General features: G+C 35.0%; 1 protein-coding gene across 1 annotated transcript; it reads right to left on the reverse strand.

Moving 5' to 3' along the window:
• Nucleotides 1-6145: 6145 nt before the first annotated feature.
• Nucleotides 6146-7075, reverse strand: LOC127221998 (olfactory receptor 140). The gene has a single exon (XM_051183922.1). It carries the CDS (start codon nucleotides 7064-7066, stop codon nucleotides 6146-6148), a length of 921 nt encoding a protein of 306 aa, XP_051039879.1. The 5' UTR covers nucleotides 7067-7075.
• Nucleotides 7076-19501: the final 12426 nt, after the last annotated feature.

The raw sequence follows: 19501 nt of genomic DNA on the forward strand, positions 1-19501 counted from the left end.
ATTTGTAATAGCCAGAACCTTGAAGCAACCTAATGCCCCTAAACTGAAAAACAGATGGTGAAAATGTGGTACATTTACACAATGGAGTACCACTCAGAAGAAACAACAACAACAACAACAAAACAATGGAATTCTGAAATTTGCAGGTACATGGATGGAACTAGAAGAAACCATAACCCAGTCACAAGACAAACAAGGTATATACTCACTCATATATGGTTTTTAGACATAGAGCAAAGAATTACCAGCCTACAACCCACACCGCCAGAAAATCTAGGAAACAAGGAAAGTGCCCATTTCTGTTAAATTTAAATTTTGTGGAGTATAGGTTTTCAAAGTATGACCTTAAGATTCTATGTATTTCCTCCATGTTCAATGTTATCTCTCTCTTTTCTTTTCTGATTTTGTTAATTTTCATGTTCTCTCTCTGTCTTTTGGTTAGTTTGGATAAAAATTTGTTTATCTTGTTGATTTTCTGGAAGAACCATCTCTTTGCCATATTGTTTCTTTGTATAGTTTTTCTTCTTTCTACCATATTGAATTCAACCCTCAAATTGATTATTTGCTGGCATCTCCTTTTCCAGGGTGAGTTTGATTATTTTTGTTCTAGAGCTTTCAATTGTAGTTAGGGAGGAATGATGAGCAAAGGGATCAAGAACAGGCTGGAAAAACCCACAGAAATAGGTGACCTGAACAAGGGGGAGTTCATGAACCCCAGACTGACAACTTGGAAACCAGCTTAGAACAGAACCAGGCACCTGCATGTTGGTGACAGTTAGGAGGCCTGGGTGGTCTATGGGGCCCTTGGTAATGGAACAGCATTTATATGTAGTGTACAAATGGAAATTTGAAGCTCACTCTCTAGAGAGGGATTTTCTCTTAGCCTAGACACATTGAGAAGGGCCTATGCCATGCCCCAAATGATGTGACACACTTTGATGATCCCCCATAGAAGGTTTCACCTTTCTATGGAGTAGAAGAGGGATGGGATGGGGGTCAGTGGGGAGCATGAGAGAATGGGAGGGAGAGGGAAATGGGATTGATCTATAAAGTAAGATTGTTTCTAATTTAAAATAAAAAATATTAAAAAAGTATATCCTAGCTGAAGAACCATATGTAAAATCATTTCACTTGGCAATGACTATCCTCTTTAAATTGTTTGTCTTCTAAAATTGAAACTTTACTATTACTAATATACATTGCTGATCACCATTGAGTCCCTATGTTTCATTAACAGGAATGACCTACAAAGTCAATGCTTTGTTTTGGCGTTTAGCACATAAGTCTAAAGAAGTCAAATAGACCTAAATTTCACATAGCCAATAAACACCAAAATTAATTCAAAGTTTACTACTATAAAATTAATACTAATAAATTGTGTATTGTCATACTTCCATTAATATCAAACAGCCAAAATCAATGAGGTCTTGTGCTTCTTTTTTTTTATTTTTTTATTTATTTTATTATTTTACATGTCGATCCAAGTTTCCTCTCCCTCTCTCACTCCCTCCCTCCTTTTTACCCTCTCTGCCCCCTCACATGTACCCTGACCACCCTCCCCTCCCATTCCTGACCCCAATTCCACATGTAGGGCAATGCCATCCAGGTGGGGTCATGTAGGTCTGTCAGGTCATTTTAAGTAGGGACTAGGACTTCCCCCCTGTTTCTAGGTTAAGGGAGTCTCCCTCCATGGGGGATGTGTTCACAATGTCCTTTTGTGCACCAGGGATATATCCTGGTTCCACTGTCTGAGGTCTCTTAGACTGCTCAGTCATTCTATGAGACCCATATTCAGGGGGGGCTGAGTCAGTCCCATGCTGGATTCCCAGCTATCAGTCTGGGGGCCCGTTAGCTCCTCTTCATTCAGGTCAGCTGTCTCTATGTGTTTCTGCAACCTGGTCTTTTTCTAGTTCAACTCAGTGTTTAGGTATGGGTGTTTGCTTCTGTTTCCAACAGGTATTAGATGAGGGTTCCATTGATAAGTTAGTTGTTGATCTCACTATTCGGGAAGGGCATTTATGGTAGCCTTTCCACAGATGCTCAAATTGTTAGTTGGCAGCAGTCTTGTCAGTCTCTAGACCTTTCTTTAGTTTCAGTTTTCTCTTCAAACCAATAATGGCTCCCTCTTTTATGTTCTCTCTCTTCTCTCTCTCTCCTGTCTTCTATTCCTAGCCTGACTCAATCTTCCTAGTCACATGTGCTTCTTCATATTATTTCACTTTCATGTAACAATATAGATTCGTTTCAGCTAATAATTTGATAGACAAGTTCAGTAACTACTGTGTAACAGATTCCAAAATATAATGCTCTACATATAATTATTAGATGAGTTGTTATGCAATCTAGTCATTTTCTGAATATTTGTAAAGAAAATAAACACAGCACCCAGCACAATTTTTAATAACATCATCCTATAATGAGCCAATACCAGTTGGAGTATATTAATATTATACCATCAAAGATACTGTAACTCCCTTAGTACTTCCCTATCATAACTCACTTTTTTATCCACTTATGGAGTAATATTTGCAGATAAATGCAAGAATAAAGTTAAAAATTTATATTAATAAAATTCATGGTTATTTATTCTAAATGATACTCAGTATATCAACCTAAATCCATTTACTCTGCATATAATTATATTCTATCAGTGACTAAGTTGATTTATCAATTATCAGATTATGATTTATATTACATCGGATGACTATTACTAGACATTCCATCTTGAGAATGACAAAACTAAACCTTAGAAGCCTAAGCATGTCATCAGATATATATGGGAACTATGTATCAGGCTGCCTCAATTTGAAGAGACTTACTTGCTGGTAAGCCACACAACCTATTTGGATCTCCAGGATCACATGGTAGAAGGAGAAAACAAATAAAATGGCCAATGGTCCTGTGACTTCAACCTACATTTACACACAAATGGACAACACAAGTTTCTTTTAATCTTGCTAAATGTTAATGGACTAAATATTGTTAACTGTGATTCTTATTTGATAACTGTTGTGTTATATATTTTGCTATGTTAAAGTTAAAACCCTTCTTTTTATTTTAGACAGAAAAAGGAGATGATGGGAGATGTCATTCTGTATATGTTTCTCATACTGGTTAATAAATAAAGCACTGCTGGCCAATAGGAAAAGAAGATAGGAGGGACTAGGAGAGAATGAGAAAAGAGGAAGTAGTAAGGAGGGTGAAGATGGAGAGTCTGGAGGGAACAGAACCGCCATTCCTCAGCTCTCAGTAGGACCACATGGAAATACGTAGAAATGGGTTAATACTTAAGACAGAGCTAGCCAATAAGAAACAAGTAACTGGCCAACAGCATAATATCAAATACATAGTCTCTGTGCTTTATTTGGGGCTGGCGCGGTGGCGGGACAAGACTGGAAGCAGGAGGAAAAACCTTACTCCTTACAAAGGAAAGATAAAAAATAGGTGTTTTAGGTCTTCATGGCTTTAACATTTAATTTTACAAACACTGTCAGAATACTTGGGTACATGAAGATAATCTCTGCCCTGGGGAATCTGAAGTAGGAGTTTTGCAAGTTTGTGGCCAGCTAGGGCCTCTGATTAATTTTGAGGCAAGCTTGAGATACAGAGTGAGTCCTTAACTTAAAAAATAAACCAAGAAACAAACAAAGAATATATAAGAACTATTATTATTTTAATATCAGACACAATAATAATAGGTTTGGAGAACTTGTAAAGCGGGTGGAAATCCTTTGAGTGGATACATGATCAACGTAGTAACCAAAAGAACAAAATACTCTTCACCATGATTCTTAGACCTGTGTGTCTTAACTTGTTAATCTTTCATGATTATAAATAAAATTACAGGTTGGTGAATATTTGACCAGCACAACTCATTAACCATCATGATTATTTCTTCACTGTGAGCTTTTTATCTCCTGATGCCTCTGTATAAGAGACCTGTTGTTTTGGATTGTTAAGAAAATGAGATGCATATGCAAGATTAAATTACAATAGTATATACAAAAATCCTCCATTTAATTATCAATGATTTTGAGATTTTAAAAAATGACACTATTTATAACATATAAGCAGGTGATATTTTTATATTACAACTATATTTTAGAGCTACCTTCACATAATTTCATATGATACACACACACACACACACACACATATGTGTATATATATATATATATATATATATATATATATATATATATAATCAAAAGATATTGGGTAAGAATATTTGGGCTCAAGTCTAATGTATCTGTTCTATAATTAAGTTATGTTTTAAATCACTTTTTTGCTATAAATTAAGGACACTGGATTTAAAATTTTAAGGTTTCTTTGACAAAATATTTTCATTTGATTTTTAAATATAGTTTAACAAAGATTTATAATCATTAAAAGTTTTATTCAACAGAATAAAAACCCAGTATATTTTTAATCAAAATATCAAATACGTTCCAAGAATTTTTTAAAGTATCTTTCGTTCTTTTAAATTGCATTCTATACTGTTTTAGATATCAGTAGGTTTTTCAGCTACCAAATTTTTATTTTTACAGGAGAAATCATACAACTTTGAAAATAGAAGACAAGAATTTTCCAAAAGGCATAAATGATATGTTCCAACCAAAATCCTTCATTTGTAAATCCTTTATTTGAAATATTTGAATGACCATTATATTTACATAGAGGAAAATGAAATGTGATCACCACCTCTTTTCTTATTTTTTCTTTTTTTTTATAACCAAGTCCATTTAAATGAAAACAAACATTTATAGACAATATTTGGGAATTTGGGCATCGTTCTTTCCAAACTACTTCCTGCTGGTAAGGGGCACTGTCATGGGGGATTCTAAGAAGATGCAGAAATCCTGGCTGTAGTCTGCAAGGCGGCTTTGTCCAGCTGTTTTGAATGTAGGATGACCTGGTACTCCGTTTCAGGTGGTCTGGCTTGATCAAACCACATTAGTCTGGAAGGAATCCACAGCTTTTCATTTTCTGGATCACCACCTCTTTTCAATTTGGCCAGCTATTTAACTTTTCTGGAATCATTTTCGCTCAGCAATGAAAGAGAAATCAGTTTCTTGATTTCAGTTGAGTTATAAGAGTCATTTATGAAATCCAAAAAAAATATTGAAGGATAATAATCTGTACTTGTCCATCATTCCATGCTCAAATATGATGCAAAAGAATAAATGTAATATTCCATGAATAAAAAATATTAATTATAAATTACATGTCATTCTTTGTTTTGCAAGAAAACTTTGTTGCAGACATTGAGGTCTTTTTGCTAAATGTTGAGTACTAGAGGTAGCTGAAATTGTTGTTCATTCAAGGGAAGGAATGATATTCCTATTTTCTGCCCAGAAGAAGATGTGTTTACAGACTGGCAACCCCTTTTCTATCTGCATGGCGAGAAACTCTTCCAGCACTGGATACTCCCAAAATTGAATTGTAAATTTGATTTTCTTATTCAATACATAGGTTCTATCTTGATGGAGTTTACAAAGAGCTTCAATATATTCATGTATGATCTGTATTTAATTTTCCTGGTTCCTCAAAGAGGTTAAACTTTGCCTTGTTTTGAACATGGCACTGAGTTAATTATTACCAGAATAAATTTTCTCCAAGTTGTGTTGTGCTTTGAATCAAACTGCCTTCTTGTCTCCCATGGATCATCTTTCTGCATGGCTGTGAGGGTAACAGAGATGTCTGAAAACCTGACAGCATCCCTTTGGATCATTCTTAGGTAAAAACTTATCTATTTACACAGCATATTCCTGTTATATCCTTCATTCACCCTCAATACTTAATTGGTTTTGTGGTTTCAAAATTTATCATCATCATATCACAGTGATCAACATTTTTCAAGTAATCCTTATTTTACTTAATGTCTCCAAAACAAAAAATATCATAATATCTTCATATACTTGTTTTGTTATTATTTGCTAATTTCTTAGTGTGCTTAATTTATAAATGGAACTTAGTCATCAATGTATATAAGAACAAGCTTAGGAAACAACATGATAGTAATAGATTATGGCATCCCTTTAGGCCTTGAAATTAACACTTATGTATAAAGGGGACTATTATGATAAAAGACAAAAGTGCCATGGATGTGGGAAGAAGAAAATAGTCATAGTATGTTATTAGTTATTCAAAATTTTATTCTTTTTAATAGCATTTTAATGGCATTTTTTACCTCTGCATTCCTTACTGTGTAGATAACAGGATTTAACATGGGTGTGACAATAATATAAAACACTGCTATAGCTTTATCCATAGGAAAGGTTGTCACTGGTCGCATATACATAAAAATACACGGCACAAAGAACAATACAACAACAGTGATGTGGGAGCCACAGGTAGAGAGTGCCTTTTTCCTCCCTGCAGAGCTGTATGTTCTCAAGGAGCACAGAATGATCACATAGGACAGCAGTAGCATTGTGAATGTGATCACAGGGATTACTCCACCATTGGCAGCAACCAGGAGACCAAGAAGGAAAGTGTCAGCACAGGCAAGTTGTAGAAGGGGGAAGATGTCACAAAAGAAGTGATCCAAGACATTGGGGCCACAGAAAGGGATCCAAAGGGTAACAAGTATCTGCCCAAAGGAATGTAGAAAACCTACTATCCAACATATTCCCACTAGGAGACAGCAAGTGCGGTGGTTCATCCTAGTCACATAATGTAGAGGTCTACAGATGGCCACATAGCGGTCATAGGCCATGACCACAAGGAGGACAATCTCTGAAGCTCCTAAAAAATGTTCAACAAAAAGTTGAATCATGCAGCCATTGAATGAGATGGCTTTTGTCTCTGATAGCAAATCTGCCAGCATTTTAGGAATTGTGCAAGAAGAATAACATGCATCTATCAGAGATAAGAAAGCCAAGAAGAAATACATTGGGGAGTTCAAAGTCTGGCTACAGACTATGGTACCCACAATGAGCAGGTTTCCTGTGACAGTGGTAATGTAGGTGATTAGTAATACCAAAAGTAGAATTCTCTGCAGCTGGGGATTCTGTGTCAGTCCCATGAGGATGAATTCAGTCACATTCATACTGTTTTCTCTCATTTGAATGATGCTTGGTGCTTAGAATTTCTGAGATAATCTGAAAAAAGAAAAAGAAAGAAAACAAAGAATCTTAGTTGCAAAGTTGTTGAGAAATATAGTTTTTAGATAAAAAAGACTTTTAAATAATGTGAAATATTTTGCTGCATTGTTTGCAGAAGAGAGAAACAAACTATGCCATCTATTGTATAAAATAAAATTAGAATTAACCTTAGCATCTTCTAAGGATTTTTTATTTGAAGCCAGATGCCATCAAAATAGAACACCTAAGAAGTAATTTTGAATCTCTCAATTGAACTCCTACCCATTCTTAGCTAGTGTATGTATACTTACCAGTCAGTACAAAATGAATTTCTTAAATAAATTATAGCAGATTAAATTTTGTATAAACAGTAGAAACGAGTATCGCTTACTGAGACTATCTAGTGTAAAAACCTCCTCTAATACAGCAAAATTTGCCTTAGGGGTTACCAAGTGAAAGACTCATTTATCCTTATGTTGACTTTGAATCTTCATGTTATTTGTATTCTTGTGGATAAAATAAGACAGTGAATGTGAGGAGCCTGTTCAGTATTCTTTAATAGTCTTTCAATAAAGTATTATATTGAAATGAAAAGAAAACACATTTAAAAAAAATCTTGAGTATTTTTGTAAAATGAAGATAATTGACCAGATGAACCTTTGAGAACACTTTGAGAATGACAGGGAGACAAGTTCACTCATTAGAACAAATTAGGTATAAAGAAAGACAGTTGTCATATAATCTATTTCACTTGTGCTAAAACCTTTAGAAGAGGTGCATTATTAATACTTACTATGAAAACAGAAGACAGCCTCATGAACATACTGAAAGTTTTCTGAGTCCTCATCTATGTATGCTACTCAAAACACCAAGTTACATAAAAGAATAGTGTATCTCTTAACCCCTCATTTCTATCTGTTTTAGTCATTAAATGTGTCCTTTTATGTTTTCTTATTTAACAATATGAATACTGATAAATTATTTACAGCAGTCTCACTAGTTATTTTTTTTCCATTGAGTAGTTAAGAGATAGTGTTTGTAACAAATAATTAGTTTTCTAACATGAATGCCACATGGGATTTTCTGTAACTAAGAAATGCATGTACTTACAAAAATTGTCTCTTTCTCATATTCTTTCCTTTAACCTATTTTTTCTCCTTTATTCATTAAGTTTCTCTCTTCTGTAAAATATGAGTCATTCATTGTTCCCAGTCTCTTCTAGTGCTACCAGATGTTTTATAGCCTGAAGATGAAATGAGCAATAAAGTTAGGAAATTGTATTCCAACTTTCCAGTCTAGAAGAATTTGCCTTGACTTCTTCATACATCAAAACACAAACAATTCCTCTCAAAAGAAAATTAGAATTGTGGAACAATAAGCCTCCAGTTATTTTCTGTATTTCTTCAAGTAAAATTATCATGACCCTTGGGGAGAAAGGCATCCTTAGTTTGGTTCCTTTCAGAAACCTGCATCTCCCTCCAATTATTATTGTGTTTTATTAATTACCTCTCATAAAGCAATGTATGTGCACTTTTCTAATCTTCTTTTCCTATTCATGGTTTCAGGATTAACACAAACTCTGGAGAATTTAAAAAAAAAAAAAAACAGGAATTGTATCTGACTTTTCTCATGAGAAATGTGTGTAACAAAGTCAATTGCAAAATTCTGTAAGACATTATCCATAATTTAATGTTTCTATTTTGTTGATAGAAAATGGAGACACAGAGACCTTAAGCCTTGTATTCCAGGAAGCACATATCTGAGCAACACAAAGTCAGGAATCTGGCTTAAGTATTGGTCTTCACTTGATCCCACAGAACTTCATATTTAACAACTCACCTGGACAGGCTGTTCTTTCCAAAGGGCAGTTTTCAGATAAGTCCTTTAGGAAACTGCTTCTCATTCTAACTCATGGAAAAGGTATATAAAAAGGAATTGAAAAAACACTTGAGAATTTGAAATATATAACTCCTCATAATCTTCTGAGAATTTCTCCTCATTCTCAGGAGAATTTAGATTTACTAATTTATTTATTTTGCAAAGTTAGTTAATAATACATGGCAAGTTCTGCTTAAAGAGTATTCCCTATCTGTCCTAAATTCACTATTGAAAGAAAATAAGCATTGTTCATGATTTATATTTAAGCCACATCTATTTTTACTTTGCAATAACTTTATGATATAATTGTATTTCTTCCAACAAGTATAAAAGTCTAGTTTATTTTGTTTACCCAGGATACCCAGGATACCCAGAACATAAATTTCAATCCAATTTCTACTGTTTCATTTGTCCTATTATCCGCCTAATTTAAGATTTCTCTAAGATGCAAAGTCTCCAGAAATTCCATTTTTTGTGTTGGTTTGTTTGCCTTCCTTCCTTCCTTCCTTCCTTCTTCTCTCCCTTTCTTCCTCCATCTCTCCGTTCTTCCCCCTCCCTTTCTTCCTTCCTTCCTTTTTTCCTGTTGTTTGTTTGTGGTAACAAAATCTCACTGTTAATAGGTTAGTCTCAAACTGATAGTGGTACTGCTTCATTATCCCAAGTACCTGGGACTATAAGCACAAATCATTACATGAAAATCATGTTTCACCTTATTCAGAATAATAATCTGGATTCATATTACATTACTTTGAATTACCTAAGAATTCAAGTACATGGCAGAGCAGGGTTTGAAACATTGGAAACTACTCCTGTAGGCATACCTCCTCCAAAATGCCCACACTATCTAATCCTTCCTGAACAATTCCAGCAACTGAGCAAGTATTCAAATATATGAGCCTATATTGGCAATTGTTATTCAAATCACAGGTATAGAGAGCTTCAATGCAGGGAGAGAAGTAGGGATATATTTGCCACTCAAAAAGTGAAAGTATTTTCTTGGACAAAATAAACTCCTCACAATCTGAGGCTTCAATGATTTCCCCCTGGTGCATTTTCAGGATCATCGTTTTCACCAATCAAATGTCCTCACTTTCATTGACTATGTTTTGAAGAACATTACTTAAACTTTCATAGTCACAGATATATGAGTTCTACTTAGTGTAACTTTTGGCATAATTTGCTATACTTGTAATACTGGCTAATACATTTATATCTGTGTAAGACTATTTAAGTGCCTTACACTTGGTAGATTGCATGGTCTTTTATTATTATAAGTTTATTTGTTTCATATCCTGGCCATTTTCCCCTCACTCCTCCCAATCCCCCCCCCACATCTCTTTATTCCCATACCCCAATCCATTCCACCTCTGTGTCTGTTGTTTTTTGTTTTGTTTTGTATTGACGTTTAATAAGGATCTAAATAAACAATTAGGCCAAACAGATTCAGGGAGCAATAACTCACAACATAGACAGGTGAACACCAACAGGTTCCTGGTCCCAAGTATGCCTCTGGAAGTGCTCCTGTCCCTGTGCTGCAAACAAGAGCGCATTCCCCAGCTCCTCCTCTGACCTAGTTCCATAGGTCACTTCTGCCTCTGGCTCCATCCCCCAATGGGTGTGGTCAGTGCCACAGAAGGACACAAAGTAAATATCCCACTACAATTCCCCTTTTAGTCTAAAGAAAAGAGTTAGGCTTGAAACAAAACTATAAGCAAAACAGTGAACAACAAGTGTGCTCTAAGAAAAGGAAAATCGAGAACAAAACGACCTACATAACTAATGCTAGGGTGAAGGCATAACGGAGTTTACAATAGAGTTGTCCTAAGCAGGAAAACTTAAGTCTAGTACCTAATATATCTAACTAGGAAGAGAGAACAATAGTTGTGATAGTTTAATCTTCAACCTCATCAAGACCTGAGAAGGAAAATAACAATACAAGGGTACACATGAAGTGCAGATGGGCAACTTCCAAAAGGTGCAGGGAGGACAGAAACATCAGGCTACCTGGACAGTCATCCAAGGTCTACAACAACATTGGTACATGCAGTATTGGCTAAGGCCAAGAGTATTTGACAGACCACAACAACAGCAGGGAGGTAGAAAAGCTTTCTTACCCTGACTTGGCAAGGTTCAGCAGTCTTCTATATTTGTCTCCTGCAAGCACATAGGACCACATGTCCAAATCAATGGTCAAGGTGGGGGCAGTTCTTTGCCTAAGAGGCCATTAGCTGAGGTGAGAATGGACTCCAGCAGGAGCAACAACAGTGTCCAACATATTTTCAGGAAAGTGCATGGTGCTGTCTGGAGCAACAGTGTCTCATGTCAATGGAATACTCATATTAAAAGATTTAAATGCCATGTTCTGCATGTCTATGAAGTGATTGAAGATTAAGCATCTATGTCTGACTAATCTCATAATTAAAGGAAACATGGGTGAAGATAATCTGTAATACTCAGGAACTTAGCTAAAAAAATTGATTAAACCTTCCTTGAGTAAAGCGGGGATAAATACCTAAACTCTCTCTTTCTTTCTTTCTTTCTTTCTTTCTTTCTTTCTTTCTTTCTTTCTTTCTCTCTCTCTCTCTCCATATATATATATGTAAACACCTAAATTAGATGTAGAGTAGAAATGTCTAGACAAGAGGTAGAACTATAAAGGGCAGCATGATAAATGTCCCCAAATGTATCAATATACACAATGTCTTGAATACAAGAAAAGGTATACATATATATAGAATATGGTAAGAATAATGTGCATAAAACATAAGTGGAAAGATTTCACACAATATGACAAAATATAATTACAATTCTTCTGGACAGGGAATATAAACTTAATTTTACATAGCTTACCATGAATAAGAATATATAACAATGTAAGCCGTATAATACTATTATCTCAGTCTTACTCAATAATTCACAGGAAGATAGGCTAATCTACCTATATCCCATCTAAACCATACCTTTCCCAACCATACCCTATTCCTGTATAAAAGATAAACCCGAGTCTAAGCATCACCTTCAATACCCAAACCTAAGTAACTAAAACCAACACAAAGAAGATGAATATTATCCCCATATTCCATGAGTAGGGAAAGGGTGCATCATTATCTTAAAGTTACTTCCTGCTGAAATGGGAAGATGATTGCTCCATGGGATCCTGTAGGAAGAAAATTTTTAGCAACCAAATTTCTCAACAGAACTGGCTGTGACATATGTAGCTAGTCACTGTGTGGCAGAAGATGCTTGACTATAGTTCTATTTGAAACTCTGGCCAGGGTATAATAAGAAGGTGCATGATTACAGCTAGCTAGTCCTGAGTTGTCTGAGCAAAACAGTCTCAAACCAGTTTTAGGGTGATGTTTGTAGTTCACATGCATCAGGTTGGATCAAGTCGAAATGACGACGTGGAGCCCCATCTTCTTTCTGGAGAGTTCAAAAATTGCTGTTAGGAATTATTCCTTGTGGAAAACTTAAACATCAATATTAAAGTACGATTTTATGTTTTAAGGTATGCATTAGGGAAAGAGAATAATAAGCATTAAAATGTACATAAGAAAATTAGGATTTCAGAGAGAAAATTGCGTATAAGTGAATGAGTTCCCAGATTTGATTTATTTTGCCTTACACCAATTGGCTTCTTGATTTAAGGCAGAAACCATGAATTTAATCTTAACAACATGCTTCAATTTAGAGAAGGAAAGCCAAATCCAACTCCAAAGCCACCAGTAATTTACATGAATTGGGACCATAGGAATACTAGATAATAAAGAGAAATAGATTTCTGTATAGAAATAGTTTACTAGAATTAAATATTTTTACCATAAATCAGATTCCTCTTCATTACATGATTGATTCTGGGGAGCTGTCTTCTCTTCTGTGGGTATATACATGTTCAGTGTCTTTTGACTGTTTGAAGATAAGTGTTCTCTATTTTACTGTAAGAACAAGAACAGAAAACTTCTCCTACCTTTGAGAGGTCTCCGCACTTCTCATGGGACCTAATTGTTTGGGTGACTTGTCATTTCTCTTCGTTAAGATGTTTCTCTTGTTCAACTCGGATTTTGATTAACTTTGATGGTATCCATATTTTCTTCTCCTGTACATACAAATGTGAAACCCCTACCACAATGTAACACATATGCTGGTTTCCATTCTGAGGTCAATACATCCTTGAAGTACACTGGCTGATTTAGTTCAGACATTTTTCTATTGTCCAGTGTCTTTCTGAAGCTGTTTTTCCTTTTTCATCAGCATTAAGAAAGTTTAATGTTAATAAAGCATTATGTAATCTGTGTCTGGGTGTCTTGGTTCCTCCTGCCTGTTTATGGATCATTTCTTTTAAAGTATGATTGGATCTTTCAACTACTGCTTGTTCTGTAGGATTGTGTGGTATACCAGTTATGTGCTTTATGTTATAATACTCAAAAAAACTGTTTTAATTTGCTGGAGACATATACTGGAGCATTGTCAGTTTTTATTTGTGCAGGTATGGCCATAATGGCCATTACCTCTAATAGGCATGCGATAACAAAATCAGCCTTTTTAGAGCTCAGAGCAGTAGCCCATTGCAACCCTGAAAATGTGTCTATAGTGTGATGCACACATTTTAATTTTCTAAATTCTGCAAAGTGAAATACATCCATTTGCCATATATCATTTCTATTTATACCTTTAGGGTTACTGACTTTTGGTAATTTGGTTATAGAATGAGCAAGTACGACGTTTCCTTACAATTTCCTTGGCTTGTTTGCCAAGTGATAGAAACATTCTTTTTTAAACCTTTGCTGTTCACATGGTGTATTTTATGAAACTCTGAGGCTTCTAGTACAATTCCTATTAATAACCCATCAATTTCATCATTGCCTTAGGCTAGAGGACCTGGCAGACACATATGTGAGCTGTTGTATGATATATATATATATATATATATATATATATATATATATATATATGAAGAGTGCTCTTTCTGATAGTATCTTGTAGCTGTATAAACAGTGAAGTTAATTCTGTATTGTCAGATAGAAATTCTGCAGTCTCAATGTGTAAGACGATTCTTTCTGCATATTGATAGTTAGCAAATATATTGAGGGGTTCTATAAAATCCATAAGTACCATGAGAATGGCATACAATTCTGCCTTTTGTACAGAACTGTAAGGGCTTTGAACCACTTTACTTATTTTACCTGATTTATATCCTGCCTTACCTGATTTGTTTGCATCAGAGTAGAATATAGGAACTCCAGAAATAGGTGTTTTCTGACAATGCGTGGAAGGATCCAAATCCTTTTCTTTGTAAATATGATTCTTTTACTTTTGGGATAATTGATGCTAATCATTCAAAAAAAATACTGCATGCTCTCTGCCAATATTCATTATCTTTCCATAAGGAGGAGATTTCCTCATTATTTAAATGTACTATAATTTCTGCTGGTTCCCTTCGTGTTAACTGATTAAGCCTTAATTTACCTTTTATAATCAAGTCAGATATCTTTTCTATATATAAATTTTTAGCTTTTTATTCTGTTTATGTGGTACAAATATCCGTTCTAATATGATATTTTCTCTGTGCATCAAAATCCCTGAAGGATATTCTCTAGATGGTAATATAACCAGAGTACAGTGTAGGTTTGGATACACACGGTACACATGTGCTTCTAGTATCCTCTTTTCTACCCATTCTAATTCCTTTTCAGATTCAGCTGATGGTGTTCATGGACTCTTCAAGTCTTGTCTCCTTTTAGGGCAATTTTCAAGTATTTCAAATCATGCCTTTCTACTCCAATATTGATTTGCAGTTGAGAAATCTCTCCTAGTAATTTTCAAAGATCATTAAAAGTCTGGTAGCGATCTCTCCTGATCTGTACTGTTTGTGGTTTACTTTTCTGTAGACCTATTTTATATCCTAAGTAGTTGATAGACTCTCCATTTTGTATTTTTTCAGGTGTAATTTGTAATCCTCAGTGAAATAAAACTTCCTTTACTTTCTCAAACATTTTTTCTAATATTACTCTTTTAGAGTCAGCTAACAATATATCATCCATGTAATGATAGATTACTGATTTTGGAAACTGTTTATTAATTATTTCTAGATGTTTTTGTACAAAATATTGGCACAGGGTGGGGCTCTTTAGCATTCCCTGTTGCAAAACTTTCTACTGATATCTCTTCACTGGTGGGGAATTATTGTAATTAGGTACTGTGAAGGGAAATTTCTCTTTATCTTGTTCTTGTAAAGGTGTAGTGAAGAAGCAATCCTTTGAATCAATATCTATAATAGGCCATTCTTTAGGTATTAAAGAAGGCAAGGGCATTCCTGGATGGTGGAAAATCTTATTCTTAACATACAGGCAGCAGAAAAAGGTACTTGTAACAATTTGGCGACACATTGTGACTAATAATAACTTCCACTTAAAATTTAAAAAAAGCTTAAAAAAGGTTTTTAGAAACAAAAGAACAAAGCAACCAACACTTTTTGCTAACAGCATTCTTGCTGGTTTGGACTTTGTTTTCTGTAAGACAAGCAAAGATTTGTGTGGCTCCTTTAAGGGAGGTTTCCTGACTCAGCATAAGAGGCAAAAAACTGCAAGGCTTTTAAAGAGCTCTGCTAACATTTCATTGGTGTGGACGAGAGCTGGCAATGGCAGCGACCACATCTCCAAGCCGGCAACATGCTGCTGGGTGCAGCATAGACAAAGGCAATGAGCACAGCTCTTGGTTCTGTGGTAAAAGTACCTTCTGCCATCTTGGATAGACTGTGGCTAACACAGCTATGACTTTCATTTTAGCAATGTTGATGTTTACCTGATAAAAGACTCCTGGATACAAAAAGGTAAAGATTTACAGTAAAGACAGCTTCATATTAAGAAAACCTCTAAAGGTATACAGTGTGTTCTAAAATACATGTAAGCATGGGAGAGAAAAATAAAAAGGAATAAAATGTTTTTTAAAAGACAGCAAGGAGCTGGGTGTGGTGGCACATGCCTTTAATCCCAGCACTTGGGGAGACAGAGGCAAGATCTCTGTGATTGCAAAGTAAACCTGATTGGCAGAGTGAATTCCAGGACAGATAAAAGTTACACAGAGAAACTCTATCTCAAAAAATGAAAAAATAAAAAATAAAAGAAGCAGAGTAATAAAAAAGCCACGTAAAGATGGAAAGCACAGAAAAACTGGTCATACTATACACTATTTTTTTTGTCTTTAAATTGTTTGACTGTGGAGGAAATAACAACAACTGATAAAAGAAATGCTGATGGATTAATTCAATTTATATATTTATGCCCTGCCCAACCTTGACCAGCAAGGAAAAATGCGACTCAGGGAAAATCTTCTAGCAGTTTAATCAGGATCCTTGAATATTCTTCTTCTTCTGGTGACTCCGGGGAAATGCCCGCACAGGCTTAAATCCCCTTGCGCTGACCAACCCCAGTGAGCCACGTGGAACCTGCAGATAGGCTGTTCTCATATGGAAGCAAGCAAGCTGAACAGGCTTAGCCAAATAAGGACTTCTTTATGACAGAGAGCGCTCACCATCAGGAAGGTGGAAGGCAGAAGCCAGCGCCATCTTTAAGACGCGGCACTTCCCAGCTCTCTACATATTTAAAAAAATACTTTGACATCAAAATTTAAGTCTAAGGACAAGTTGCTGGGGAAAAGGATTTCTATTTTTGTTTCCACAGAAAATGAAAAGCTGTGGATTCCTTCCAGACTAATGTGGTCTGATCAAGCCAGAACCCCTGAGTCGCAGGTGATCCAACATTCAAAACAGTTGGGACAACCCAGCCTTGCAGACTACAGCCAGGATTTCTGAATCTTCTTAGGATCCCCATGACAGTGCCCCCTACCAGCAGGAAGCAGTTTGAAAAGAAAGACACCCAAATTCCCAATATTGATTATAAATGTTTGTTTTCATTTATAGGGTGTTGGGTATAAATGGTTAATGACCACAACCAATGTCTTTTTAAAGGAAAAAAGGAGGTTATGTTATAGATATCAATATTTTGTTTTGGAATAGATTTTCATTTATTGATACAAATTTAAGGTCAATTTTGTGATATGTATATTTCTTTTGTTTAGGTACTGTGTTTATATAGCTCATTTAGAAATGTAGTGTATAATGTAGTACTGATTATAGATAATTACCTATGATAGTCAAAGCTTAGAATTAAGTTAGTTAGGATTTTTCAAGATACACAGAGATGTATTTGACATAGATAGGCATTCTTCAAACCTTTCAAAGACCTACAGAATATGACATTTAAAATGGTTTAGGGTTTTTCTTGACAGTGAGACATACATGCTCCTGGCAACACCACCTGCACCAGAAAGGAAGATGGACATTAAAGAAACACGTTATAGAGTTTGCCTGCAATATGGCAAGACTAGCCATTTGTGCAAGATACTGCTCTTGTCTGGACTGTTTGACTTTATGTTGTATAAACTGGACATGCAGGACCCACAGAAAAGTGACTGCTGATTCAAGATGGACATTGCTACAGAGTTTCTGCTTTATGGAAGAATCTGCCAGACAAGTCTGCAGGACACAGAGAAAATTGACTAACAAAATGTCAATACAAGAAAACAGTTTAAAGTTTCCTGCTTTGCTGAAGAGTCTGCCAATAACACTATGGCCTATGGGCTGAAGATGGAAGATTACAGAAGAACTTTGGGTGAATGACCAGGCAGTGTGTTTTCTCTGTCATTTCTAGAGTTTATATACTATCGTGTGGTCTTTGAAGGAGTAATAATCAATTTAGAACAATGTTGATCTTGAACATAGGATGCTGACACTCATTTTTCAGTAAATATAGAAAACAATTGTAAAACACTGCAATTTTAAATATAACTTAATGCAATTTATTAAAAATTCCTTTGAATGTTTAGGGAAACTCAAAAGCTCTTGGACCTTCTGTTCTATAGAAATAAAGCTATACTTCCTATGTTAATGGAAATCAACATTTCAGGGACTGATACAACATTAGTGTATTCATGATGTCTGGTTTTTATTCTTATGAAAAGTATGAGGCACATGTGGCCATCATGGTGCTTATGTATAACCTGAGCCCTGGGGATTATGGATTTAAAACACAGATTAAGTGTAGAAGGAAACTCAAAACAAACAAACTCAAAGTTTTAATTGAGTAAGATCAGTCATTGTCTGATTGTCAGTTTCTGTAAATAAGACTTAGTAGACTCATATAACTGGGTTAAGTCCCTTTGGTGGATATGAGATAATGTTTATAACAGTAGCTATTAAATATTCCACTCTTCAATTCCATGAAAAGTTCTCTTTTACCTTTTAATGCTATATAACATAATAATATGTTTGGCGATTGCTATTGTGTAAATCACTGTGATTTTTTCTCTAAGCTTCTTAAACTACCCTTTTCTCTGTTTATGTTCTATACTAACACGTTTATAAGCACTCCACCTTTATTCCTCTCTTCTTCATTGCTTCCTTTATCACCATCATCCTTGGCATTCATTTTATGCTCCTTCATAGGTTCCATATTAATTCCATAATTAAATTATTTTGATTTTCTTTTTAAAATCTAAGTAGATTTTTATCTTTCCACCAGGAGTGTTAAGGATGAAAAATTTATTATTAATGTCAAATATATATTGCTACATGATGAAAAATGAGTTTAATAATGTAATACAACACATAAAATTAAATTGAATTACAAGGTACTAGCATGGCTAGCAAGAATTCTGTACCCAGGAATGAAAGCACCATCAACAGATACTGGCTGGCAGTTATTTGGCATCCATCCTCAATACCCACATACCACCTTCATCTTTTCCATTTCAGTCTTACACATGTTATGTCCAAAATCCATAACTGAAACTTTCCCTGGTATCTCAATTCAGCATTGAAATCTTGCCATCATATTCTTTTAACATATTAGATGTTGATGCCTAGTTTACAATAATGAAAATTAAACTAAATTCAGTTGGTAACCCAGGGCTCTTCATACTAAGACGACGATTGTGCACATAAATAAAACAAAGATGACTCAATTTAAAAGACAGCTATAAGTAATATCTCTTGTTAATCATATCAAGTTTACTACTCACGAACTTTATTACTACATCCTATTACAAATCATAGTGCAAATATCTGTGTTTTGCAGTAGTCTAAGATGACTATCATGCAAGGGTTGTTTGACCCCCTAGTGGTCATAACACATAGGTTGAGAACTACTGTTCTAAAAAATATTTTTAAAGAAAAATAAACAATCATTTTTTTTGTCCAAACCACAAATCACAATTTGTTGACAGTTATGGACCATAAAAACCCATTTATCTATTTATACTATTAACTAAAACATAAATATTGTACAAGTAAGACATGTAATCTCACACCAAGATGACCAAAGATTAGGTATCCCATGTGGATACCTCTAAAGAAGAGGATAAACTCAGAAGAGAATTTTACAAACCTGTCATCCATATGGAATCATTCTTGATAGAAATGTAGGTTCCAATAAGTTCAAGGAAAGATTAAACAAAGATGTTTTCTGCATGCATGGAGTTAA

The sequence above is a fragment of the Phodopus roborovskii genome, unplaced genomic scaffold (genome assembly GCF_943737965.1).
Source record: "Phodopus roborovskii unplaced genomic scaffold, PHOROB, whole genome shotgun sequence".
Taxonomy (NCBI): domain Eukaryota; kingdom Metazoa; phylum Chordata; class Mammalia; order Rodentia; family Cricetidae; genus Phodopus; species Phodopus roborovskii.